Source organism: Bombina bombina, chromosome 4, assembly GCF_027579735.1.
Source record: "Bombina bombina isolate aBomBom1 chromosome 4, aBomBom1.pri, whole genome shotgun sequence".
NCBI lineage: Eukaryota > Metazoa > Chordata > Amphibia > Anura > Bombinatoridae > Bombina > Bombina bombina.
In genome coordinates, this window is record NC_069502.1 from 1,236,470,144 (window position 1) to 1,236,491,340 (window position 21,197).

General features: G+C 48.4%; 1 protein-coding gene across 1 annotated transcript in view; it reads left to right on the top strand.

Moving 5' to 3' along the window:
• The window catches only part of PEX6 (peroxisomal biogenesis factor 6), a 548,800-nt gene that overhangs the window by 46,873 nt on the left and 480,730 nt on the right, over positions 1 to 21,197 (top strand). The window contains exons 2-4 of the mRNA XM_053712827.1: positions 2,017 to 2,180; positions 2,800 to 2,883; positions 12,582 to 12,691. Of these exons, the coding sequence (XP_053568802.1) occupies positions 2,017 to 2,180; positions 2,800 to 2,883; positions 12,582 to 12,691 (358 nt within the window). The remainder of the gene's footprint in view (positions 1 to 2,016; positions 2,181 to 2,799; positions 2,884 to 12,581; positions 12,692 to 21,197) is intronic.

The following is a 21,197-nucleotide window of genomic DNA, read 5'->3' on the forward strand; positions in this document are numbered from 1 at the left end:
TAGTTGCAAAGTTGGGTCTTCATCACGCAGTTTCTAATTACCAGATCACCATGGGGAATCCTGAATTATTCCAGGAATCCAAAGTAAGATATTTGAAAAATGGGCTAGTTTGGGGCTTCTCAAGTTGGCACAATTTGTGGATTTTAATCTATATGCAGTTAAATCTTTTTTCTGCTATGAAAGAACAGTATATTGGTACATATAGCTGGGCAGTGTGTGACTATAGGGTTGGTCAAGATACTGGCACTTATAGCTGGGCAGTGTGTGACTATAGGTTTGGTCAGGATACTGGCACTTATAGCTGGGCAGTGTGTGACTATAGGGTTGGTCAAGATACTGGCACTTATAGCTGGGCAGTGTGTGACTATAGGTTTGGTCAGGATACTGGCACTTATAGCTGGGCAGTGTGTGACTATAGGGTTGGTCAAGATACTGGCACTTATAGCTGGGCAGTGTGTGACTATAGGTTTGGTCAGGATATTAGCACATATAGATGGACAGTGTGTGACTATAGGGTTGGTCAGGATACTGGCACTTATAGCTCTGCAGTGTGTGACTATAGGGTTGGTTAGGATACTGGCACTTATAGCTGGGCAGTGTGTGACTATAGGGTTGGTCAAGATACTGGCACTTATAGCTGGGCAGTGTGTGACTATAGGGTTGGTCAAGATACTGGCACTTATAGCTGGGCAGTGTGTGACTATAGGTTTGGTCAGGATATTGGCACATATAGATGGACAATGTGTGACTATAGGGTTGGTCAGGATACTGGCACTTATAGCTCGGCAGTGTGTGACTATAGGGTTGTTTAGGATACTGGCACTTATAGCTGGGCAGTGTGTGACTATAGGGTTGGTCAAGATACTGGCACTTATAGCTGGGCAGTGTGTGACTATAGGGTTGGTCAAGATACTGGCACTTATAGCTGGGCAGTGTGTGACTATAGGTTTGGTCAGGATATTAGCACATATAGATGGACAGTGTGTGACTATAGGGTTGGTCAGGATACTGGCACTTATAGCTGGGCAGTGTGTGACTATAGGGTTGGTCAGGATACTGGCACTTATAGCTGGGCAGTGTGTGACTATAGGGTTGGTCAGGATACTGGCACTTATAGCTGGGCAGTGTGTGACTATAGGGTTGGTCAAGATACTGGCGCTTATAGCTGGGCAGTGTGTGACTATAGGGTTGGTCAGGATAACTGGCGCTTATAGCTGGGCAGTGTGTGACTATAGGGTTGGTCAGGATATTAGCACATATAGATGGACAGTGTGTGACTATAGGGTTGGTCAGGATACTGGCACTTATAGCTGGGCAGTGTGTGACTATAGGTTTGGTCAGGATATTAGCACATATAGATGGACAGTGTGTGACTATAGGGTTGGTCAGGATACTGGCACTTATAGCTGGGCAGTGTGTGACTATAGGGTTGGTCAGGATACTGGCACGTATAGCTGGGCAGTGTGTGACTATAGGGTTGGTCAGGATACTGGCACTTATAGCTGGGCAGTGTGTGACTATAGGGTTGGTCAGGATACTGGCACTTATAGCTGGGCAGTGTGTGACTATATGGTTGGTCAGGATACTGGCACTTATAGCTCGGCAGTGTGTGACTATAGGGTTGGTCAGGATACTGGCACTTATAGCTGGGCAGTGTGTGACTATAGGGTTGGTCAGGATACTGGCACTTATAGCTGGGCAGTGTGTGACTATAGGGTTGGTCAGGATACTGGCACTTATTGCTGGGCAGTGTGTGACTATAGGGTTGGTCAGGATACTGGCACTTATAGCTTGGCAGTGTGTGACTTTAGGGTTGGTCAGGATACTGGCACTTATAGCTGGGCAGTGTGTGACTATAGGGTTGGTCAGGATACTGGCACTTATAGCTGGGCAGTGTGTAACTATATTACATATATCTATATGCACATACATTACAAATACATTTATTGCATCCATTTGTTTACAGCAGATGTCAGCAAGTTACAGTACAGTAACAACCTCTTGTTTCCCCTTTAGAGATTCAGGGGGGAATCTTCACCAGATGTACAAGAGGGCAGTGGGACTGCCCTGGCCGTCCCCCCATATGCAGACAAGTTGTATATAGAGCTGGTGCGGTCCCCTTGTTACAGCAGTGAGCTCTCGTACAGCCAGGCCCTATACCAGCACTTTCAGACACCTCGGTGAGACATTAGGCACTTACTATTGTAACGTCTGTCTCCTGCTCTCACTTTTTTCTTTAGTGAATGATTTGTGTTTTCTGTTTTCAGATGATTTTCTCTTTCAGTGTAATCTGTGTAACTTGTTTCTGTGCAGGCACATCTGTTTCCATATAGTCTCTGTCTTCTGTTTTCAGCCATTGTCACTTTTACTGTCTGTCTCATCTGTCCCTGTGCTGTCTGTGTCTAGTCTACTCTGGCTTTGCAGCTGATGTCACTTTTACTGTCTGTCTCATCTGTCCCTGTGCTGTCTGTGTCTTGTCTACTCTGGCTTTGCAGCTCATTTCACCGTCTGTCTCATCTGTTCCTGTGCTGTCTGTGTCTTGTCTACTCTGGCTTTGCATCTGATGTCACTTTCACCGTCTGTCTCATCTGTCCCTGTGGTGTCTTTGTCTTGTCTACTCTGGCTTTGCAGATGGTGTCACTTTCACCGCCTGTCCTTGTTCTGTCTCTGTCCTGTGTTCTCTGGCTTTGCCCTGATGTCACTTTCACTGTCTGTCTCATCTGTGTCTGTGCTACCTCAGCTGTCTGTCTGGCTTTGCAGTGTAACTTCTCTCACTTTTGCTGTCTGTCTAATCCTTAGGGTAGTACAGCGAGGTGATATTTTGTGCGTCTCATCTTTGTCACTTGCGGAATTTTCAGAGAACAGCCCTGCGACATCGCTCAGGTAGGTGTCCCTGATAATGACAAAGCTTAATAATACAAAGGGGTGCTAGTAAATATGTAATTAGATGCATATTCATGAAGATATTTGTGTTGCACTATTTTTACTGATATATTCGGCACCATAAAGAGCAGAATGCTGCAGAGTGCGGCTAAATTGTTTAGTAAATAAATGACAAAATGCAAATCTAATGTTAACAGTCACAGAACACTGTATGAAACGTTTCTCAGCTCCCAGTATGTAAATACAATTCCCAATGCAATATACACCTTTAGCCGCACCAAGAGAAAGACGATCTGCAGCTAGATAGTAGTCAGCTCAAACAAAGGCCATAACATGTAAATTAAAACTGTATTTCTGTACATAAGCAACGCATTTCACAGGTAAAAGTTTACTTAACAGCTGTGAAACGCGTCACTTATGTAAAGAGAGAGTTTTTTTTATATGTTATGTCCTTTGTTTGAGCTGTCTGCTACTTATTAACAATCTGGGGAGCGCCACTGAATGACAGACGCCAGCACGCTGATACGAGAGCACACTCGCGCATCTGAGTGTTCTTTTACATCTTAATATGAGGAGAGTCCACGGCTTCATACCTTACTTGTGGGAATACAGAACCTGGCCACCAGGAGGAGGCAAAGACACCACAGCCAAAAGCTTAAATACCTCCCCCACTCCCCTCATCCCCCAGTCATTCTTTGCCTTTCGTCACAGGAGAATGGCAGAGAAGTGTTGGAAGATTCGGAGTAGTCTCTGATGGAGGGTAGTACTCTTCGCTATGGGACTGGAGTTTTAAGTAGTCTTGTCAGCCTCTCAGTGAGAGCATTGACGAATGTCATTGTCTGGAGATGCAGGGAGAGTCTTTCTGCGGAACCATCCAGACTCGTATTAACAACTGCTAAAGCAATCAGTGTTGACAAGTTTCACTGCCTGCTTCTATCACTCAAGTCCATGTCAGGTGCGAGATGCTACAAGGCTGTCAAACTTGAGATGCTGTGTGTCTGTTCCACAGCGATGATTCCGGTAAGATCGTTTCATTTTATCTCATAAGATAAGGTAAGAAGACAGAGTCACAGTGTGACTCCTTTATCTGTATGGAATCAAAGGAATTATTGAACAGGGGGATTTATACATGATTTGCTTTATTATGTTTTATGTTGCAAACTGTGTGAGATGAGGCTCTGGCAGAAGTGGGAACATTCAGGTTTTACTTTCGTTTTGGATAACTGCGCAGCCTGTCAGTTTGGCGCTTTTTTCTTCCTGCAGCAGGGGCGGTCCTGCATGGCACTCCATGTGACCGGGGTGGCCTCATTAACTTCCTCTTTCCTGACCGTGCTGTTTACAGGAGACAAAGCGGTTTCTCTGTGGGGTCTGGGTCATAGGAGGTGGTGAGTGTCCCGGCCATTGGAGGTATAAAGGTGCCATTTATTTTTTCAGTAGTCCATCTGTAACGGACCGTTTTGCACACAAGGGGTTAAACCGCCATTTAGTAGCTTTTCCCTTCCATAGACACAGGCACAGCTACTGCAGAACACCAAACTCCCGAATTGAATACAAGAGAATGCTCCAAACTCCCGAACTGGAACCTCACAAATAGCTGCTAGCAGACGAACAGGAAAAGCACCCAGCGGCTTACACTCCTGACAATCAGTCTTTAACAGCATACAGTAAGTCCCCCCCCCCAAAGACGAGACAAGGCTCCGTGTTGAGGGTCAAGCAGTGAACAGGAATCTCTTTTATTGAGGGCTACATGCCCGGTATTTATGCAGGTCTCCCACCTGGTGGACACTCCCCAAGGGGACCAGATGGGAGATTGGGACAAGTATAGTACATTAGCCAATCACAGTGACTCCGACATAAACGCTCCCCTTGGTACCAGTAAACCCCTCTTTTCTATCCTGGAGATAATTGGGAAGAAATCCAATTATCTCCATGGATAGAGGAAAGACGCCCTTTTACTGGATGCAATAAAAATACATTACGTAAACAGGTAAACAATCAAACACAAGAGAACAATGGATTCCTTTCTGGCACCTAGCAGTCTGGACTCTGGAGGTGATTAAACAAGGTGAAAGTGTATCACCTAAACCTAATTACAGTAAACAATAGCTGATGCCAGGAAACCTGTCTCAGACACTCCCACACAAAATCCTCCCCTCTGCCTGTGATACAATTACCTTACACAATGGGTTAATGTAATTATCACAGGCAGAGAAATACAGTTTTTCCACATTATTATATTATTAATATAATTGGTCCAGTGGTTCAAAAGATATATCAGAGTCCTTTGTGACCAAATGAAGCATGGCTTTTCTGCCCAAAACCAGTTCCACAGAGTCTTCTATCCTGGAGATTATTGGGAAGTAATCCAATTATCTCCAAGGACAGAGGCAAAACTCCATTGAACACATGGTAGCAAAAGACAATAAAATACATAAAAACATACAACTGTGCAGCCACTGCACAAAACAGGCACATTCAACATATCCCCAGATAGCCTAGATCTGAGCGCACCTTATTACTGAATGGCGCTCAGATCACACACATACAGTTCAATTGCCATGGAGCCAAAGTCTTTCACATAGTATTTCGTTATACGAATGGGCTCCATGGCATAGCTATCTGGGGTATCACTGTTCAAATAGGGCAAGCACCGAATGACCCAGCCTTCGTTTCCCTGCAGGGGAAAATCAAGCGTTTCAACATGGGGCCATAGTCTAAAGGAAGCAGGCGGGGCAACCAGGCTCCTCCAATGCACAGTGGCAAGATTGGTCTCGTCACATCTCTCCCCTTTTCCAAATAGACTAACAGGGTATCTGACCTCCTGCCGGTCAGTGCCCTGGTTAGTCCAGCAACCCACCCACAAAACACAAACTTGTCCATGTCCAGGTGCCTCACCACGGCTGTGCGGGGGACTGGTAGGCTGACTTGGTGGGTTGCTGGGTGGGCAGAGACCAGCGGTACTCTGCCCTGGTGCCAGTGCTACCACGGAAGTAGCCTGGTTGGAGCCTGGTTGTGGGAGGGGGAGACCGGCTGTCTCCCCTTTAGATACACAGCTCTGTTGCTGGAGGGGAAGACCGACTGTAACGGTACCAACCGGATACCAAGGGTTAACACCAGGGAACAATGTCCTGCATAGGGAATCAGCAATTCACAACCCAGCCAGTTTTCAGGTTTAAAACAGAATGAATTTTATTAAGGCTCATATGCCCAGTATTTATGCAGGTCTGACCCCCCCCCCAGAAGGGGGGTTGAAAGAATGTTGTACATTAGATGAAGGGAACACACCCTTGACATGATACAATAGATTTACCTTGCTTAAGCTGATAACAATTTAAACACAAGATACATTTGGCTTTTCTTATCACCTAAGCATTTGCTCTCTGAGGGTGATTAAACAATGGACTGTTTATCAATAACATTAATGACAGTGCACAATAGCTGAGGCTAAAACTGAACACAGTTAACTCTTTCAGTGCTGACAGAAGGGTCTGTCACATCTACATAGCACAATATACAGCCTATAGACAAGCTTTCTTACGTTATAGTCCAGAAGTGGCTAGGTTTGCCACAATGCTCCCCCAGAACCAAGCCGGCATACACAGTCTGATCCCAACGGATCGGCTTGGGGATGTCCGGGGCAACAACTTTCGGCTCAAGTAAGCTACGGGGTGTTCTCCGCCATCTGCTCCAACTTGGCTCAGTACTGCCCCCACCCCAAACATGGAAGCGTCTCTTCCCAGAGGGACTGGGCTTGGGTAGTCACAGGGTTAACATCAGCGGGATCCATGGGAGCATAGGCAGAAACAAGGGGGGGCCAAGTCATTTCCAAGGAGAACATCAGCAGGTAAGTCCTTCTTGACCCCCACATTCACAAGTCTAGCGCCCACTCCCCAATCCAAATGTACCCTGGCAACAGGTAGGCGGAACACAGTGCCCCCTGCTACCCTCACAGCCATAGTGTCTCCAGTGTGCTGTTTCTCAGACACCAAGTTCTCTTGAAGCAAGGTCATGGTAGCACCAGTATCCCGTAGACCACTGACCTCCTTCCCATTCACTTTAACCCGCTGCCGGTTATTCCGGTGGGCAGCTTGCACGGGGTCTGCTTCATGTAGGCTGCCCCAGCATTCTGGCGCCTCTACGTAGCGGGCCGCAGGCTGAGGATTATGTGGGATTCCGCCGGCGGGTCTTCTCCAGGACTGTGCTTGATTTGCTGCGTTTAGGGGACACTCTGGTCTTTTGTGCCCTAGTCGCTTACATCCAAAGCACCGAATAGGTTGTGAGTAGCCCCGCGAATTGAACCGGGCTCTCTGAGGGTAGTTCGTGGCCGGAGGCCGCGTAGTATAGCGGTGCGCCGGGGGCTGGTAACTGGCCGCTGCTGGGGTGACTGGGGGTCTGTACTCCACTCTAGCAGTGGGCAATCGGTATACCGCTCCCCCTGCTCCTCGTACTGCCACGGATCCGCCCGTGTGTACTGTATCCGGCACCAAATGGGGAGCTATCAGGGTTAAAGTAGCTCCCGAATCCCGAAGTCCCTGGACCTCCTTCCCCTCTACGGTCCCCAGCTGGCGGGGATGTTGCCAGTTATCGGCGGCCCGGACCGACATCACCTCATGCAGAATTCCCAGGGGTTCCTCGGCTTGGGTGCTCAACACCTCATGAGCGGCTGGCTCCGTTTGGTAATGGTGAGCAGCCGCCCTTGGGGCCTGGTTCTGTCTGACCTGGTTCCAAGCTTGTCTGCTCCGATTTTGGGTGCACTCACGTGCCATATGTCCCCACTGCTTGCAGGTGTGGCATTGTATATTCGCCCGTCCGTTGTTAGGCTGTAGTCCATGGTGCCTCCTGGCATCAAAATGCTGGTCTGCTAATCTGGCTGCTTCGGTTAAGGTGAGGGGTTTTCGATCTCTCACCCATTCTTGGGCTTCTGGGGACAAGCCGTTAAAGAATTGCTCCAACAGCATCAGTTGTCGCAATTCTTCCATGGTGGTAGCTTGGCTGGCCTGTATCCACCCTTGAGATGCTTGATCCAGCTTGTGGGCCCACTCTGCATGTGAATCTCTTTCTGGCTTGCGCAGGCCTCTAAACTTGCGCCGGTATGCCTCTGAGGTAATGGCATATCTTTCCAAGATCGCTCTCTTCACTTTAGCGTAATCCTTGCTGTCCTCCCTGGGTACAGCGCGATACGCTTCCGCTGCCCTACCGGCTAGCTTGCCTGCTAGCACCGGCACCCATACGGACTGCTCCAAATCATGTAACTCGCACAGTCTCTCAAAATCCTGTAAATACCCATCGATCTCATCCTTCTCCTCACAAAACATTTTAAATGCATGGTATGGGATTTTAGGTCTTACTGGGTTGCTGAGTGCGTCCAAAATGGATTCTGCTCGGGAGGATGCATTCCGCGGACTGTGTGCCATCACGTACTCCTGCACATCTGCCATTACCACGGATAGCATATCCCGTGGTACAGGTTGGGGTAAAAATTCCAGCCTGGTCCTCATTTCCCTCTGGTATAGGGTCTCCTCCATGGCTGCTGGAGGCGTAGCGCTGCGAGCTCTGTCTCCCTCCATCAGCTCAGCAATTAATATAGCCTTGGGTTTGCTGCTGCCTATCTTTCCCCTGGCTTCTAGCAGTTCCTTTAACGTTTGTCTCTTTAGCTTAGAATAATCCATCTCCATTCACTTCGGTCCCTGGTACTCCTTCCATCTTAGTCAGTATTGTAGTAATCCCCCTCTTCCTGAGGTTACTGGCTTGTGTAGTTGCTCTTCTGGGCGATAAGGTTCATTCCGTCGCTTGCCACCAATTGTAACGGTACCAACCGGATACCAAGGGTTAACACCAGGGAACAATGTCCTGCATAGGGAATCAGCAATTCACAACCCAGCCAGTTTTCAGGTTTAAAACAGAATGAATTTTATTAAGGCTCATATGCCCAGTATTTATGCAGGTCTGACCCCCCCCCCCAGAAGGGGGGTTGAAAGAATGTTGTACATTAGATGAAGGGAACACACCCTTGACATGATACAATAGATTTACCTTGCTTAAGCTGATAACAATTTAAACACAAGATACATTTGGCTTTTCTTATCACCTAAGCATTTGCTCTCTGAGGGTGATTAAACAATGGACTGTTTATCAATAACATTAATGACAGTGCACAATAGCTGAGGCTAAAACTGAACACAGTTAACTCTTTCAGTGCTGACAGAAGGGTCTGTCACATCTACATAGCACAATATACAGCCTATAGACAAGCTTTCTTACGTTATAGTCCAGAAGTGGCTAGGTTTGCCACACCGACTGTCTCCCCTTTGGCTAAACAGTCCTGTTGCTGGGGGACAGGACCGACCGCCCCTACCCCCTCTGCTGTAAGTGCAGAGACCACGGTCCCATCTGCACGGTTGTGGGGCTTACTGTCTCCCCTGGGTATGTCAAGCTGCCGTTGTGGAGAGGGGGTAACAAGCTCCTCTCCCATACATACTTCCAGCCGCGGGGGAGGGAGACCGACTGTCTCCACTCCCAATACAGAGTTCTGCTGCTGGGGAAAGGAGACTGGGCTCTCTATTCCCTGTGTCACACACTGCTGTTGGGGAGCAGGACCGACCGTCTCTGCCCCCGGTAGCTCAGTCTGCCGCTGGGGAATGGAGACTGGGCTCCCAATTCCCTGTACATTGCTCTGCCGCTGGGGAATGGAGACTGGGCTCCCAATTCCCTGCATATCACTCTGCTGCTGGGGGACAGAATCGACTGTCTCTGCCCCCTGTAACTCAGCCTACCGCTGGGGAATGGAGACTAGACTCACAATTCCCTGCATATCACTCTGCTGCTGGGGGACAGGACCAAATGTCTCTGCCCCCTGTAACTCAGCCTGCTGCTGGGGAATGGAGACTGGGCTCCATATTCCCTGCAGGACCGGTGGAGAGACCTCGGTCCCATCTCCACCGGCCACCTGGGGTCCTTCCCAGTAAATCTCCACAATATCTTCCCAGCTGAATGGGTCTGGATCTGGGTCGGTCACCTTGCTGTCCTGCTGAGCCTTCCCAATGGAGTGGAAGAGATCTCGGTAGTCCTGCTCTAGTTCCCACTCCAGGGTTGCTAGGTGAGCCAGGTCTTGCTCTACCTCATGGGGGTCATCCCAGTCATGCCTAGCCTCCCTCTCGTAGAAAATGTCCTGAAGTCTGGTCTGCACAGGGCTCCCGATGTCAGGCTCTGCAAAGGACTTCCATAACAAGCCAGGACCATCAAACTCCTCTCCCTCTGGCTTGTCATGCTCAGCTGTCCAGGGTATATACTGTGCCATATACCACCAGAGCGCCTGGTAGGCATCCTCCAGCCATAGCTCCTGCCATACCCGGTGCTCTAGTTCCTTCACCCATTCCTCCAGGGGCTGCTCTCCCAGGAAGGGCATCCGCAGGGCCACTTGCTTCTGCAACCGCTGCTCTTCACTGGGGAGACTCTCAGCCCGCTGGTATTGTACATTATCCAGGGCCTGGTACCAGATGCCTTTCCTTAATGCATCCCGGCCATCCATGTCCTCCTCCTCGTATAACACTGCTGGTTCCATTCTGTTGCTTTTAGGGTCGCTGTACTAGGACATGCGTTGCCCCCAACTTGTAAATCCACAGAATGGTGTCTCTTGTAGCTGTCCTTCTGGCTGTGGGAACGATCCCGCCGCTTGCCACCAATTGTAATGGACCATTTTGCACACAAGTGGTTAAACCGCCGTTTAGTAGCTCTTCCCTTCCAGAGACACAGGCACAGCTACTGCAGAACACCAAACTCCCGAATTGAATACAAGGGAATGCTCCAAACTCTTGAACTGGAACCTCACAAATAGCTGCTAGTAGACGAACAGGAAAAGCACCCAGCGGCTTACACTCCTGGCAATCAGTCTCTAACAGCATACAGTAAATCCCCCCCCAAAGACGAGACAAGGCTCCGTGTTGGGGGTCAAGCAGTGAACAGGAATCTCTTTTATTGAGGGCTACATGCCCGGTATTTATGCAAGTCTCCCACCTGGTGGACACTAACCCAGGGGGACCAGATGCGAGATTGGGACAAGTATAGTACATTAGCCAATCACAGTGACTCAGGCATAAACGCTCCCCTTCATACAAGTAAACCCCTCCTCTCTATCCTGGAGATAATTGGGAAGAAATCCAATTATCTCCATGGATAGAGGAAAGACGCCCTTTTACTGGATGCAATAAAAATACATTACGTAAACAGGTAAACAATCAAACACAAGAGTACAATGGATTCCTTTCTGGCAACTAGCAGTCTGGATTCTGGAGGTGATTAAACAAGGTGAAAGCGTATCACCTAAACCTAATTACAGTAAACAATAGTTGATGCCAGGAAACCTGTCTCAGACACTCCCACACAAAATCCTCCCCTCTGCCTGTGATACAATTACCTTACACAATGGGTTAATGTAATTATCACAGGCAGAGAAATACAGTTTTTCCACATTATTCATAACTTTAAAAGTATACATCACACATACATAACACTCTGCTGCTGGGGGACAGGACCAAATGTCTCTGCCCCCTGTAACTCAGCCTGCCGCTGGGGAATGGAGACTGGGCTCCCAATTCCCTGCAGGACTGGTGGAGAGACCTCGGTCCCATCTCCACCGGCCACCTGGGGTCCTTCCCAGTAAATCTCCACAATATCTTCCCAGCTGAATGGGTCTGTATCTGGGTCGGTCACCTTGCTGTCCTGCTGAGCCTTCCCAATGGAGTGGAAGAGATCTCGGTAGTCCTGCTCCAGTTCCCACTCCAGGGTTGCTAGGTGAGCCAGGTCTTGCTCTACCTCATGGGGGTCATCCCAGTCATGCCTAGCCTCCCTCTCGTAGAAAATGTCCTGAAGTCTGGTCTGCACAGTGCTCCCGAAGTCAGGCTCTGCAAAGGACTCCCATAACAAGCCAGGACCATCAAACTCCTCTCCCTCTGGCTTGTCATGCTCAGCTGTCCAGGGTATATACTGTGCCATATACCACCAGAGCGCCTGGTAGGCATCCTCCAGCCATAGCTCCTGCCATACCCGGTGCTCTAGTTCCTTCACCCATTCCTCCAGGGGCTGCTCTCCCAGGAAGGGCATCCGCAGGGCCACTTGCTTCTGCAACCGCTGCTCTTCAATGGGGAGACTCTCACCCCGCTGGTATTGTACATTATCCAGGGCCTGGTACCAGATGCCTTTCCTTAATGCATCCTGGCCATCCATGTCCTCCTCCTCGTATAACACTGCTGGTTCCATTCTGTTGCTTTTACGGTCGCTGTACTAGGACATGCGTTGCCCCCAACTTGTAAATCCACGGAATGGTATCTCTTGTAGCTGTCCTTCTGGCTGTGGGAACGATCCCGCCGCTTGCCACCAATTGTAATAGACCATTTTGCACACAAGGGGTTAAACCGCCGTTTAGTAGCTCTTCCCTTCCAGAGACACAGGCACAGCTACTGCAGAACACCAAACTCCCGAATTGAATACAAGGGAATGCTCCAAACTCCCGAACTGGAACCTCACGAATAGCTGCTAGCAGACGAACAGGAAAAGCACCCAGTGGCTTACACTCCTGGCAATCAGTCTCTAACAGCATACAGTAAATCCCCCCCCAAAGACGAGACAAGGCTCCGTGTTGGGGGTCAAGCAGTGAACAGGAATCTCTTTTATTGAGGTCTACATGCCCGGTATTTATGCAGGTCTCCCACCTGGTGGACACTAACCCAAGGGGACCAGATGGGAGATTGTGACAAGTATAGTACATTAGCCAATCACAGTGACTCAGGCATAAACGCACCCCTTCATACAAGTAAACCCCTCCTCTCTATCCTGGAGATAATTGGGAAGAAATCCAATTATCTCCATGGATAGAGGAAGGACGCCCTGCAGGGGAAAATCAAGCTTTTCAACATGGGGCCATAGTCTAAAGGCAGCAGGCGGGGCAACCAGGCTCCTCCAATGCACAGTGGCGAGATTGGTTTCGTCACACCATCGTAAAAGTGCAAGCTATGAAGGACTCTAATGTGTTAGAGGGTACTCCCTCTTTACCCAGATCTAATACCTGTTTTTATTGTAAGGAGGCTACAGTATATCCGCCTGCTTAATTATGTTCCACATGCCTTGATAAAGTAGTTATATCTAAAAAGAACAAGATGTTTAGTACCACTGAGCCCTCCACCTCTGAGGGGTCTCTGTCCCGCCAGGTGCGTTCGCTGCAATCATCTCCTATTACACATGCAGCTCCCCATTGCACTACTAATTCTCCTTCGGGAGGGGCCCTTTTACCACCAGACTTTTCTGAACAGTTGCAAATGGCAGTGCGAAAGGTTAAATACTGCTATCCTATCCTTCCCAGGGGTCATCTACCAACTTGTTAGATTTATCTGATACTAGATTATAAGATGATGAAGACGCCTCTTATGCTTAAGAGGAGGCTCTTTCTGGGCCGGAATCGGCTCCCTCTAAGCCTCCGGCTGCGGAGGAACCAGACTTTAGATTTAGGATAAAGCACTTATGCTTTCTGTTAAAGGAAGTGTTGGCTACGTTAGAGGTTCCGGAACCTAAGTTACCTGAGGAACCTTCTATTCCTAAGCTTGATAAGGTTTATGAGGACAGGGTGGTGCCACAAACTCTCCCGGTTCCCCTAAAGATGGCAAATATTATTAAGAATGAATAGGATAGACTGGATCCTCTTTTTTTCCCCTTCTTCCGCAGGATAAGAAGAATAAAGCTAAAGAACAGGGTCCTAATTTTTGTCCCTTTCGTTCGGATAAGTCCCAACGCCAGCAGCCCACTGCAAAACCTGATCAGTCCAAGGGAACTTGGAAACCATCTCCATCTCAATCTTGGAACAAATCCAAGCAGAAGGAAGAAGCCCGCCACGACAAAATCGGCATTATGAGGCGGCTCTAGATCTGTCACTGGATCGTGTTGGGGGTAGACTATCTCTCTTTGTGGAAGCTTAGCTGGGAGACGTGCAAGACCCTTGGGTTCTGGAGGTCATTACAGGATAGGTTTCAAAACTCATCTACCCAGGGGCAGGTTCCTCTTATCAAAGCTGTCTTCAAGACCAGAAAAACGAGACGCCTTTCTAGGGTGCGTGAGGGATCTCTCCTCCCTAGGACTCATTGTGCCAGTACCTCTAGCAGAAAGAGGTCTGAGATACTACTCAAACCTTTTTGTGGTCCCAAAGAAGGAGGGTACGTTTTGCCCGATTCTAGACCTAAAGTGCTTAAACAAGTTTCTGTCAGTGCCATCGTTCAAGATCGAGACGATAAGGCCTATTCTGCCCTTAGATCAGGAGGGACAGTTCATGACCATGATAGACTTGAAGGATGCTTAACTTCATGTGCCAATACACAAGGAGCACTTAAAGTTCTTAAGATTTGCTTTTCTGGATCAGCACTTCTAGTTTGTAGCTCTTCCCTTTGGTCTGGCTACTGCTCTTCGAGTATTTAAGAAGGTTCTGGGAGCTCTGCACGCGGTGGCGAGATCCATAGGTATTGCAGTAGCGCCTTATTTGGCCAAGCATTCTGGCCCAAGCTCCGTCCTGCCGGCTGGCAGAAGACCATTCGAGAGCTCTTCTGCTTCTTCAATCTCATGGATGGATGATAAACTTATGAAAGAGTTCTCTGGTTCCCAGTACCAGAGTAGAATTCCTGGGCACGATAATAGATTCCGTATCCATGAAGATATTTCTTACAGACCAGAGACGATGCAAAATTACTTCCAGTTGTCTTGTTCTCCAGACCTCTTAAGGCCATCTGTGGCCCGGTGTATGGAGGTGATTGGGCTCATGGTGTCCAGCATAGATATCATTCCATTTGCCAGGTTCCATCTCAGACCTCTGCAGTTGTGCATGCTGAGGTAATGGAACAGCAATGACTCGGATCTATCCCAACAGATTTCTCTGAACAACCGATTGCGAAAATCGCTATCTTTGTGGCTCTGTCCAGATCGCCTGTCCCAGGAGACATCTTTCTTGAGACCATCCTGGGAGATTGTGACTACGGACGCAAGTCTATCAGGATGGGGAGCCGTTTGTGGTGCCAGGAAGGCAAATGGCCGGTGGACTCGAGAGGATTCTCTTCTCCTGATCAACATTCTGGAACTTCGAGCGATCTTCAACGCTCTGAAGGCTTAGCCTCTTCTGGGTTTGTCCCAATTTATCAGATTGCAATCGGACAACATTATCTTGGTGGCTTACATCAACCATCGGGACGACGACGAGAAGATCCCTAACCATGAGGGAAGTATCTCGGATTCTGGAATGGGCATAGGCCCACAACTGCTCACTGTCAGCGATCCACATTCTTGGTGTGGACAACTGGGAAGCTGACTTTCTCAGCAGACAATCGTTTCATCCGAGGGAATGGTCTCTCCATCCCGAAGTGTTTGTGGAGATTTGCAACAGATGGGGGACGCCGGAGATAGATCTCATGGCATCCAGACTTAATACCAAGCTACCCAGATACAGGTCGCGGTCCAGGGATCCCCAGGCAGAGCTGATAGATGCCTTAGCAGTGCCCTGGGGGTTCAACCTAGTTTACATTTTTCCTCCTTTACCACTGCTACCTCGAGTAGTGGCCCTCATCAAGCAGGAGCAAGCTTCAACTATTCTAATTGCTCCATCGTGGCCGCAAAGGATGTGGTTTGCGGACCTGGTTGGGATGTCATCTCCTCCATGGAGGTTACCTTGTTGCAGAGATCTGCTGGAACAGGGTCACTTTGTTCATCAAAATCTAGATTCTCTGAGGCTGACTGCATGGAGATTGAATGCTTAGTCCTAGCCAAGAGAAGGTTTTCTGAGAGAGTGATTGATACCCTCATTCAAGCTAGAAAGCCAGTCACCCATCGCATCTGTCATAAGAACGTGGATTCCCTTGGCATAAGATCAAGGTATCCAGGATTCTTTCCTTTTTCCAAGACGGTTTGGTGTACATTATTTTGTTCAGGCTCTGTCCAGGATCAGGCCTGTGTTTAGACATTGAGCTCCTCCTTGGAGTTTAAATTTGGTTCTTAAGGTTTTGCAGAGGGCTCCGTTTGAGCCCATGCATTTGGTTAACATTAAGTTACTGTCTTGGAACGTTCTTTTTCTATTGGCTATTGCTTCTGCACGCAGAGTCTCTGAGATGGCGACCTTGCAATGTGAGCCTCCTTACCTAGTTTTCATGCTGATAAGGCTGTTCTTTGTACTGGGTTGGGTTTTCTCCCTAAGGTTGTGTCTGATCGCAACATCAATTAGGAGATTGTGGTTCCTTCCTTGTGTCCTAATCCTTCTAAGAAGGAATGATTACTTCATAATTTGGATGTGGTTCGGGCTTTGAAATTCTATCTTCAGGCTACGAAAGATTTTAGTCAGACTTCGGCTTTGTTTGTTGTCTATTCTGGGAAGCGCAGAGGGCAGAAGGCTTCTTCTACTTCCCTATCTTTTTGGTTGAGGCACATTATCCGCTTAGCATATGAAACAGCGGGACATGAGCCTCCTCAGAGGATTACGGCTCATTCAACTAGAGCTGTGGCTGCTTCTTGGGCCTTCAAAAATGAGGCCTCTATGGAGCAGATTTGTAGGGCTGCTACCTGGTCCTCCTTACATACCTTTTCAAAGTTTTACAAATTTTACGTTTTTGCTTCAGCTGAAGCAGCTTTTGGGAGAAAGGGTTTTCAGGCTGTGGTGCCCTGAGAATAAGGCCCGCCTCTCTTTTCCCTCCCGTTTTTTTTTCATTCAGTGTCCTCTAGAGCTTGGGCATATGTTTTCTCTCCTCATATTAAGATGGAAAACATAAATTATGCTTGCCAGATAATTTCCTTTCCATCTGTATGAGGAGAGTCCACGGCCCCTGCACGTTTTCTCCGTTGGGCGGACCAACATTTATTTTTATTCTTCGGGCACCATTTATACCCTGATTTTCTTCCTAATGGGAAAGAGTCCACAGCCGCATTCATTACTTTTGGGAAATAAAAACCTGGCCATCAGGAGGAGGCAATGACACCCCAGCCCAAGGCTTACATACTCCTTCCACTTCCCTCATCCCCCAGTCATTGTTTGCCTTTCATCACAGGAGGTGGCAGAGAGGTGCCGGAATATCGGAGATCTCTTATGAGGGGTTCTACCCTTTGCTATGGGACAGTAGTTTAAGTAGCCTGTTACAAACTGCTATTTGTAACTGGCCCTTTAAATGGAAGATTGCCCTGCTTCCCTGGATTGTGGAGAAGCCTATTTGCCAGCCTCCTTCCTCATGATTATGGCCCCTGGAAGATTGTGCCCCTGAGAACGTATTAACTTTTATTGGGTGTGTATGGCCCTTTAAGAACCGTCTGGGGACATATTGTGACTTTGGTGAACAATGCCCCTTTAAGACTATGTCCCCAGACCTGTAAAATAACTTGTCCCTGGCTTTCTCCCACTTGGTTCAGTAAATAGGACTTACTGAACCAAGTACCACACAGGCAGAGTGTTCCACAGAAAGGGAGCACTGTTACAAAAGCATTAGTTTTCATTGTGTGCCATTAAGAGTTAATTTTGTTCAGCTTCAAGAAGCTATTCTAAATACAAGTTTGCTGGGATCAGCTCTAATTAAGTTTAGTGATAAACATTCCCATTGTCTAATCAGACTGCTAGTGATAAGATGGACTGCATTGTTTTCTTGTGTTTAAGTTGTTATCTGCTGAAGTAATGTAATTCTACTATGGCCTGTCAAAGGGCGTTGTCTCTCTATCTAAATGTATCAAATGTGTGATTGGGGATTTTATGCCTCCCCCTGAGAGTGCCCTTTTTTTGCATGTAACCTCAATAAAAAGCAGGCTGTGTGTTCCAGCACATCAGACCTTTTCTGACCCTCTAACTTGCAGCATTGACTCATGTTTGTAGGGGACAGCTATAATCACTACAGGGATTGCTATGCTCTTCATACTCCCTTAGCTACTGAGCTCTTGTAAGAGCTCTTGTTCCTGATCCTGCTTCACGCTACAGAAGGAAGAGGTTCACCTACTGGAGCCTGGTCGTAGGTCCAGGGCGCAGAGCAGACGGCGAGATACCAGCCCAGCAGCGGTGGTTCGTAGAGTCTGCATTACTTATGGTGGCTACGCAGTAGTCTATGGTGTCTACGGTGCCGATGATCCTTTGGTGAGCGCTAGGAGCATCCTTTTCTACGGTCCAACTTCCAGCCAGCCTGGAGGCAACCGTAACATAGCCCTTTAAGCTTTTCAACTTGAGGGCCTGGGTGAACGTTAGAGTCTGGAGATGCAGGGGGAGCTTCCCTTTGCGACACCATCCCGACTCATATTAATAGCTCCATAAGCAATCAGCGTTGACAAGTTTCGCTGCCTGCTTTTTACACTCAAGTCCATGTCAGGAGCGAAGCTACTAACCTGTGACACTTGAAGGGCCGTGTTCCTGTCCCACGGCGTAGATTCTGGTAAGATCGTTTCATTTTTTATTACATAATGTTAATACAGAAGACAGGGTCACAGTGTGGCACCTTTTATCTTTATAGAATCAAGGGTTAATGTAGCGGAGGGCAATATTAAAATCTACGATCTCCGCGGGTATAACCGGTAAATACACAGCCAGCGCTGAAAAGTAAGGCAATATCCCAATACTCCCAATAACCGGACGAAACACAGTTTGGGAGTCAACAACTCACAACCCAGCCAGTTTTCAGGTTTAAAACAGAATGACATTTATTAAAGGCTATATGCCTAGTATTTATGCAGGTCTAACCCCAGCTGGGGGGTTGAAAGAATATTGTACATTAGATAGAGAACAAACGCCCTTTGACATGCCACAATAGAATTACCTTACTTAGCTGATAACAACTTAAACACAAGAAAACAATGCAGTCCATCTTATCAACTAGCAGTCTGACTCTGGAGATGATTAGACAATGGGAATGTTTATCACTAAACTTAATTAGAGCACACAATAGCTGATGCCAGCAACCTTGTATTTAGAAAATAGCTTCTGAAAGCTGAACAAAGTTAACTCTTTAGTTCTGACCGAAGGGTCTGTCACATATACATAGCACACAATACAGCCTATAGACAACCTTTCTTACATTATAGTCCAGAAGTGGCTAGGTTTGCCACAATGCTCCCCCAGAACCAAGCCGGCATACACAGTCTGATCCCAACGGATCGGCTTGGGGATGTCCGGGGAAGTACTCACAGATCACTTTTCATGTTCAGTTTGTCTGGATAACCCGTTGGCGTTACCGTTTTGTTTCCCTGGGCGGTAATGGATTGTAAAGTTGAAGGGCTGCAGCGCCAAACTCCAGCACAGCAGCCTGGCATTGTCCCCGGCCACACGGTTCAGCCACACTAACGGGTTGTGATCTGTGAGTAAGGAAAAAGGTTGTCCATACAGGTACGGCTGCAAGTTTTTGAGGGCCCACACCACGGCCAGGCATTCTTTTTCGATGGCGGCGTAGCTTACTTCACGGGGCAACAACTTTCGGCTCAAGTAAGCTACGGGGTGTTCTCCGCCATCTGCTCCAACTTGGCTCAGCACTGCCCCCACTCGAAACATCGAAGCGTCTGTGTGAACAAGAAATCTTTTAGTTGGATCGGGTGCAGCAAGTACAGGCGCATTAGTTAGAGCAGTCTTTAGTTGTTGGAATGCCTGCTCACACTCTGGGGCCCAAGTAACCTGTCGGGGAAGGTTCTTATGTGTCAAGTCAGTCAGGGGTTTGGCTAGGGCACTATAATTGGGCACGAACTTTCTGTAGTACCCCGCCGTACCTAGAAATGCCAGTACTTGGGTCTTGGTCCTAGGGGTGGGCCACTTGGCAACAGCTTCAATTTTGGCTGGTTTGGGTTTCTGGTGCCCGCTCCCCACCCGGTGACCTAAATACTGCACCTCTGCCATCCCGATATGGCACTTACTAGGTTTCAGGGTCAGCCCTGCCTCCCCTATACGGTCAATAACCGCTCCTATATGCTGTAGGTGTTCTGCCCAGTTCTGGCTATGTATGGCAATATCGTCCAGGTATGCACAGGCATACTCCTGGAACCCGTCCAGTAGCCGATCTACCATCCTTTGAAAGGTTGCCGGAGCGTTCTTCATCCCGAAAGGCATGACCCGAAATTGGTACAGGCCAAACGGGGTGACAAACGCCGACTTGGGGATGGCGTCATCGGCTAGCGGAATTTGCCAGTATCCCTTGCATAAGTCTATGGTCGTAAGATACTGCCCCCTAGCCATTTTATCTAGCAACTTGTCTATCCGGGGCATCGGATAGGCATCAGACACCGTTTTGTCATTTAGCCTCCGGTAGTCGACGCAGAAGCCGTCTTTCTTGGGTACCAACACTACCGGCGATGCCCAGGGGCTGTCTGAAGGTTCGATAACCCCTAGTTGCAACATCTCGTCAATTTTTGCCTTCATATGTGCCTTGACTGCTTCAGGGACACGATACGAGGTCTGCCGCATAGGTAGCTGTCCTGGGGTTTCAACTCGGTGAGTGGCCAGCGGAGTGTACCCAGGTAAATGGGAGAAGATGGCCCCTTTAGCTACGATCAACTCCTTACCTGGGTACGCTCCGAAGGGCTTAGCCGCTCCCCCAGCTGAACGCCCTTGGAGGGCTCTATCTGGTCCTCTGATTCTAATAGGTCAGGTAGAGGCAGATTCTCGTGATCCTCAGAGGCCGAGGCGCATATTGCCGCCACGTCCTCTATCCTCTCATGGTAGGGTTTGAGCATGTTCACATGAAGCATGCGTCGCTTCCCTACCCCTGAGCAGGGGCCAATCACATAGGTAGTGTCGCATCACTGCTCTACTACCTGGTATGGGCCTTGCCAGACGGCCTGCAGCTTGTCTGTGCGTACAGGTTTTAAAATTAAAACTTTCTGCCCCACTTGAAAGCTGCGGTCCCTGGCTCCCCTATCGTACCAGCGGCGCTGGCGTTGTTGAGCCGCCTGGAGGTTGGTGCGTACAGCCTTGGTCAATGCCTCCAGTCGGTCCCTGAACTCCAGCACGTAATATACAATGGTGTTACCATCTGGGCTACTCTCTCCCTCCCAATGCTCCCTAATGAGGTTTAATGGCCCCCGCACCCTTCTCCCAAATAGCAATTCGAAGGGGGAAAAAACCTGTCGACTCTTGGGGTACCTCCCTATATGCGAAAAGCAGATGGGGTAGGTAGCGCTCCCAGTCCTTATGAGTCTCGCCAAATGTACGGAGCATCTGTTTTAGCGTCCCATTAAATCTCTCACATAACCCATTGGACTGGGGATGGTAGGCTGAGTTAACTATGGGTTTAATACCACATACCCTCCAAAGTTGTTGGGTCACCTCTGCGGTAAACTGGGTGCCCCTA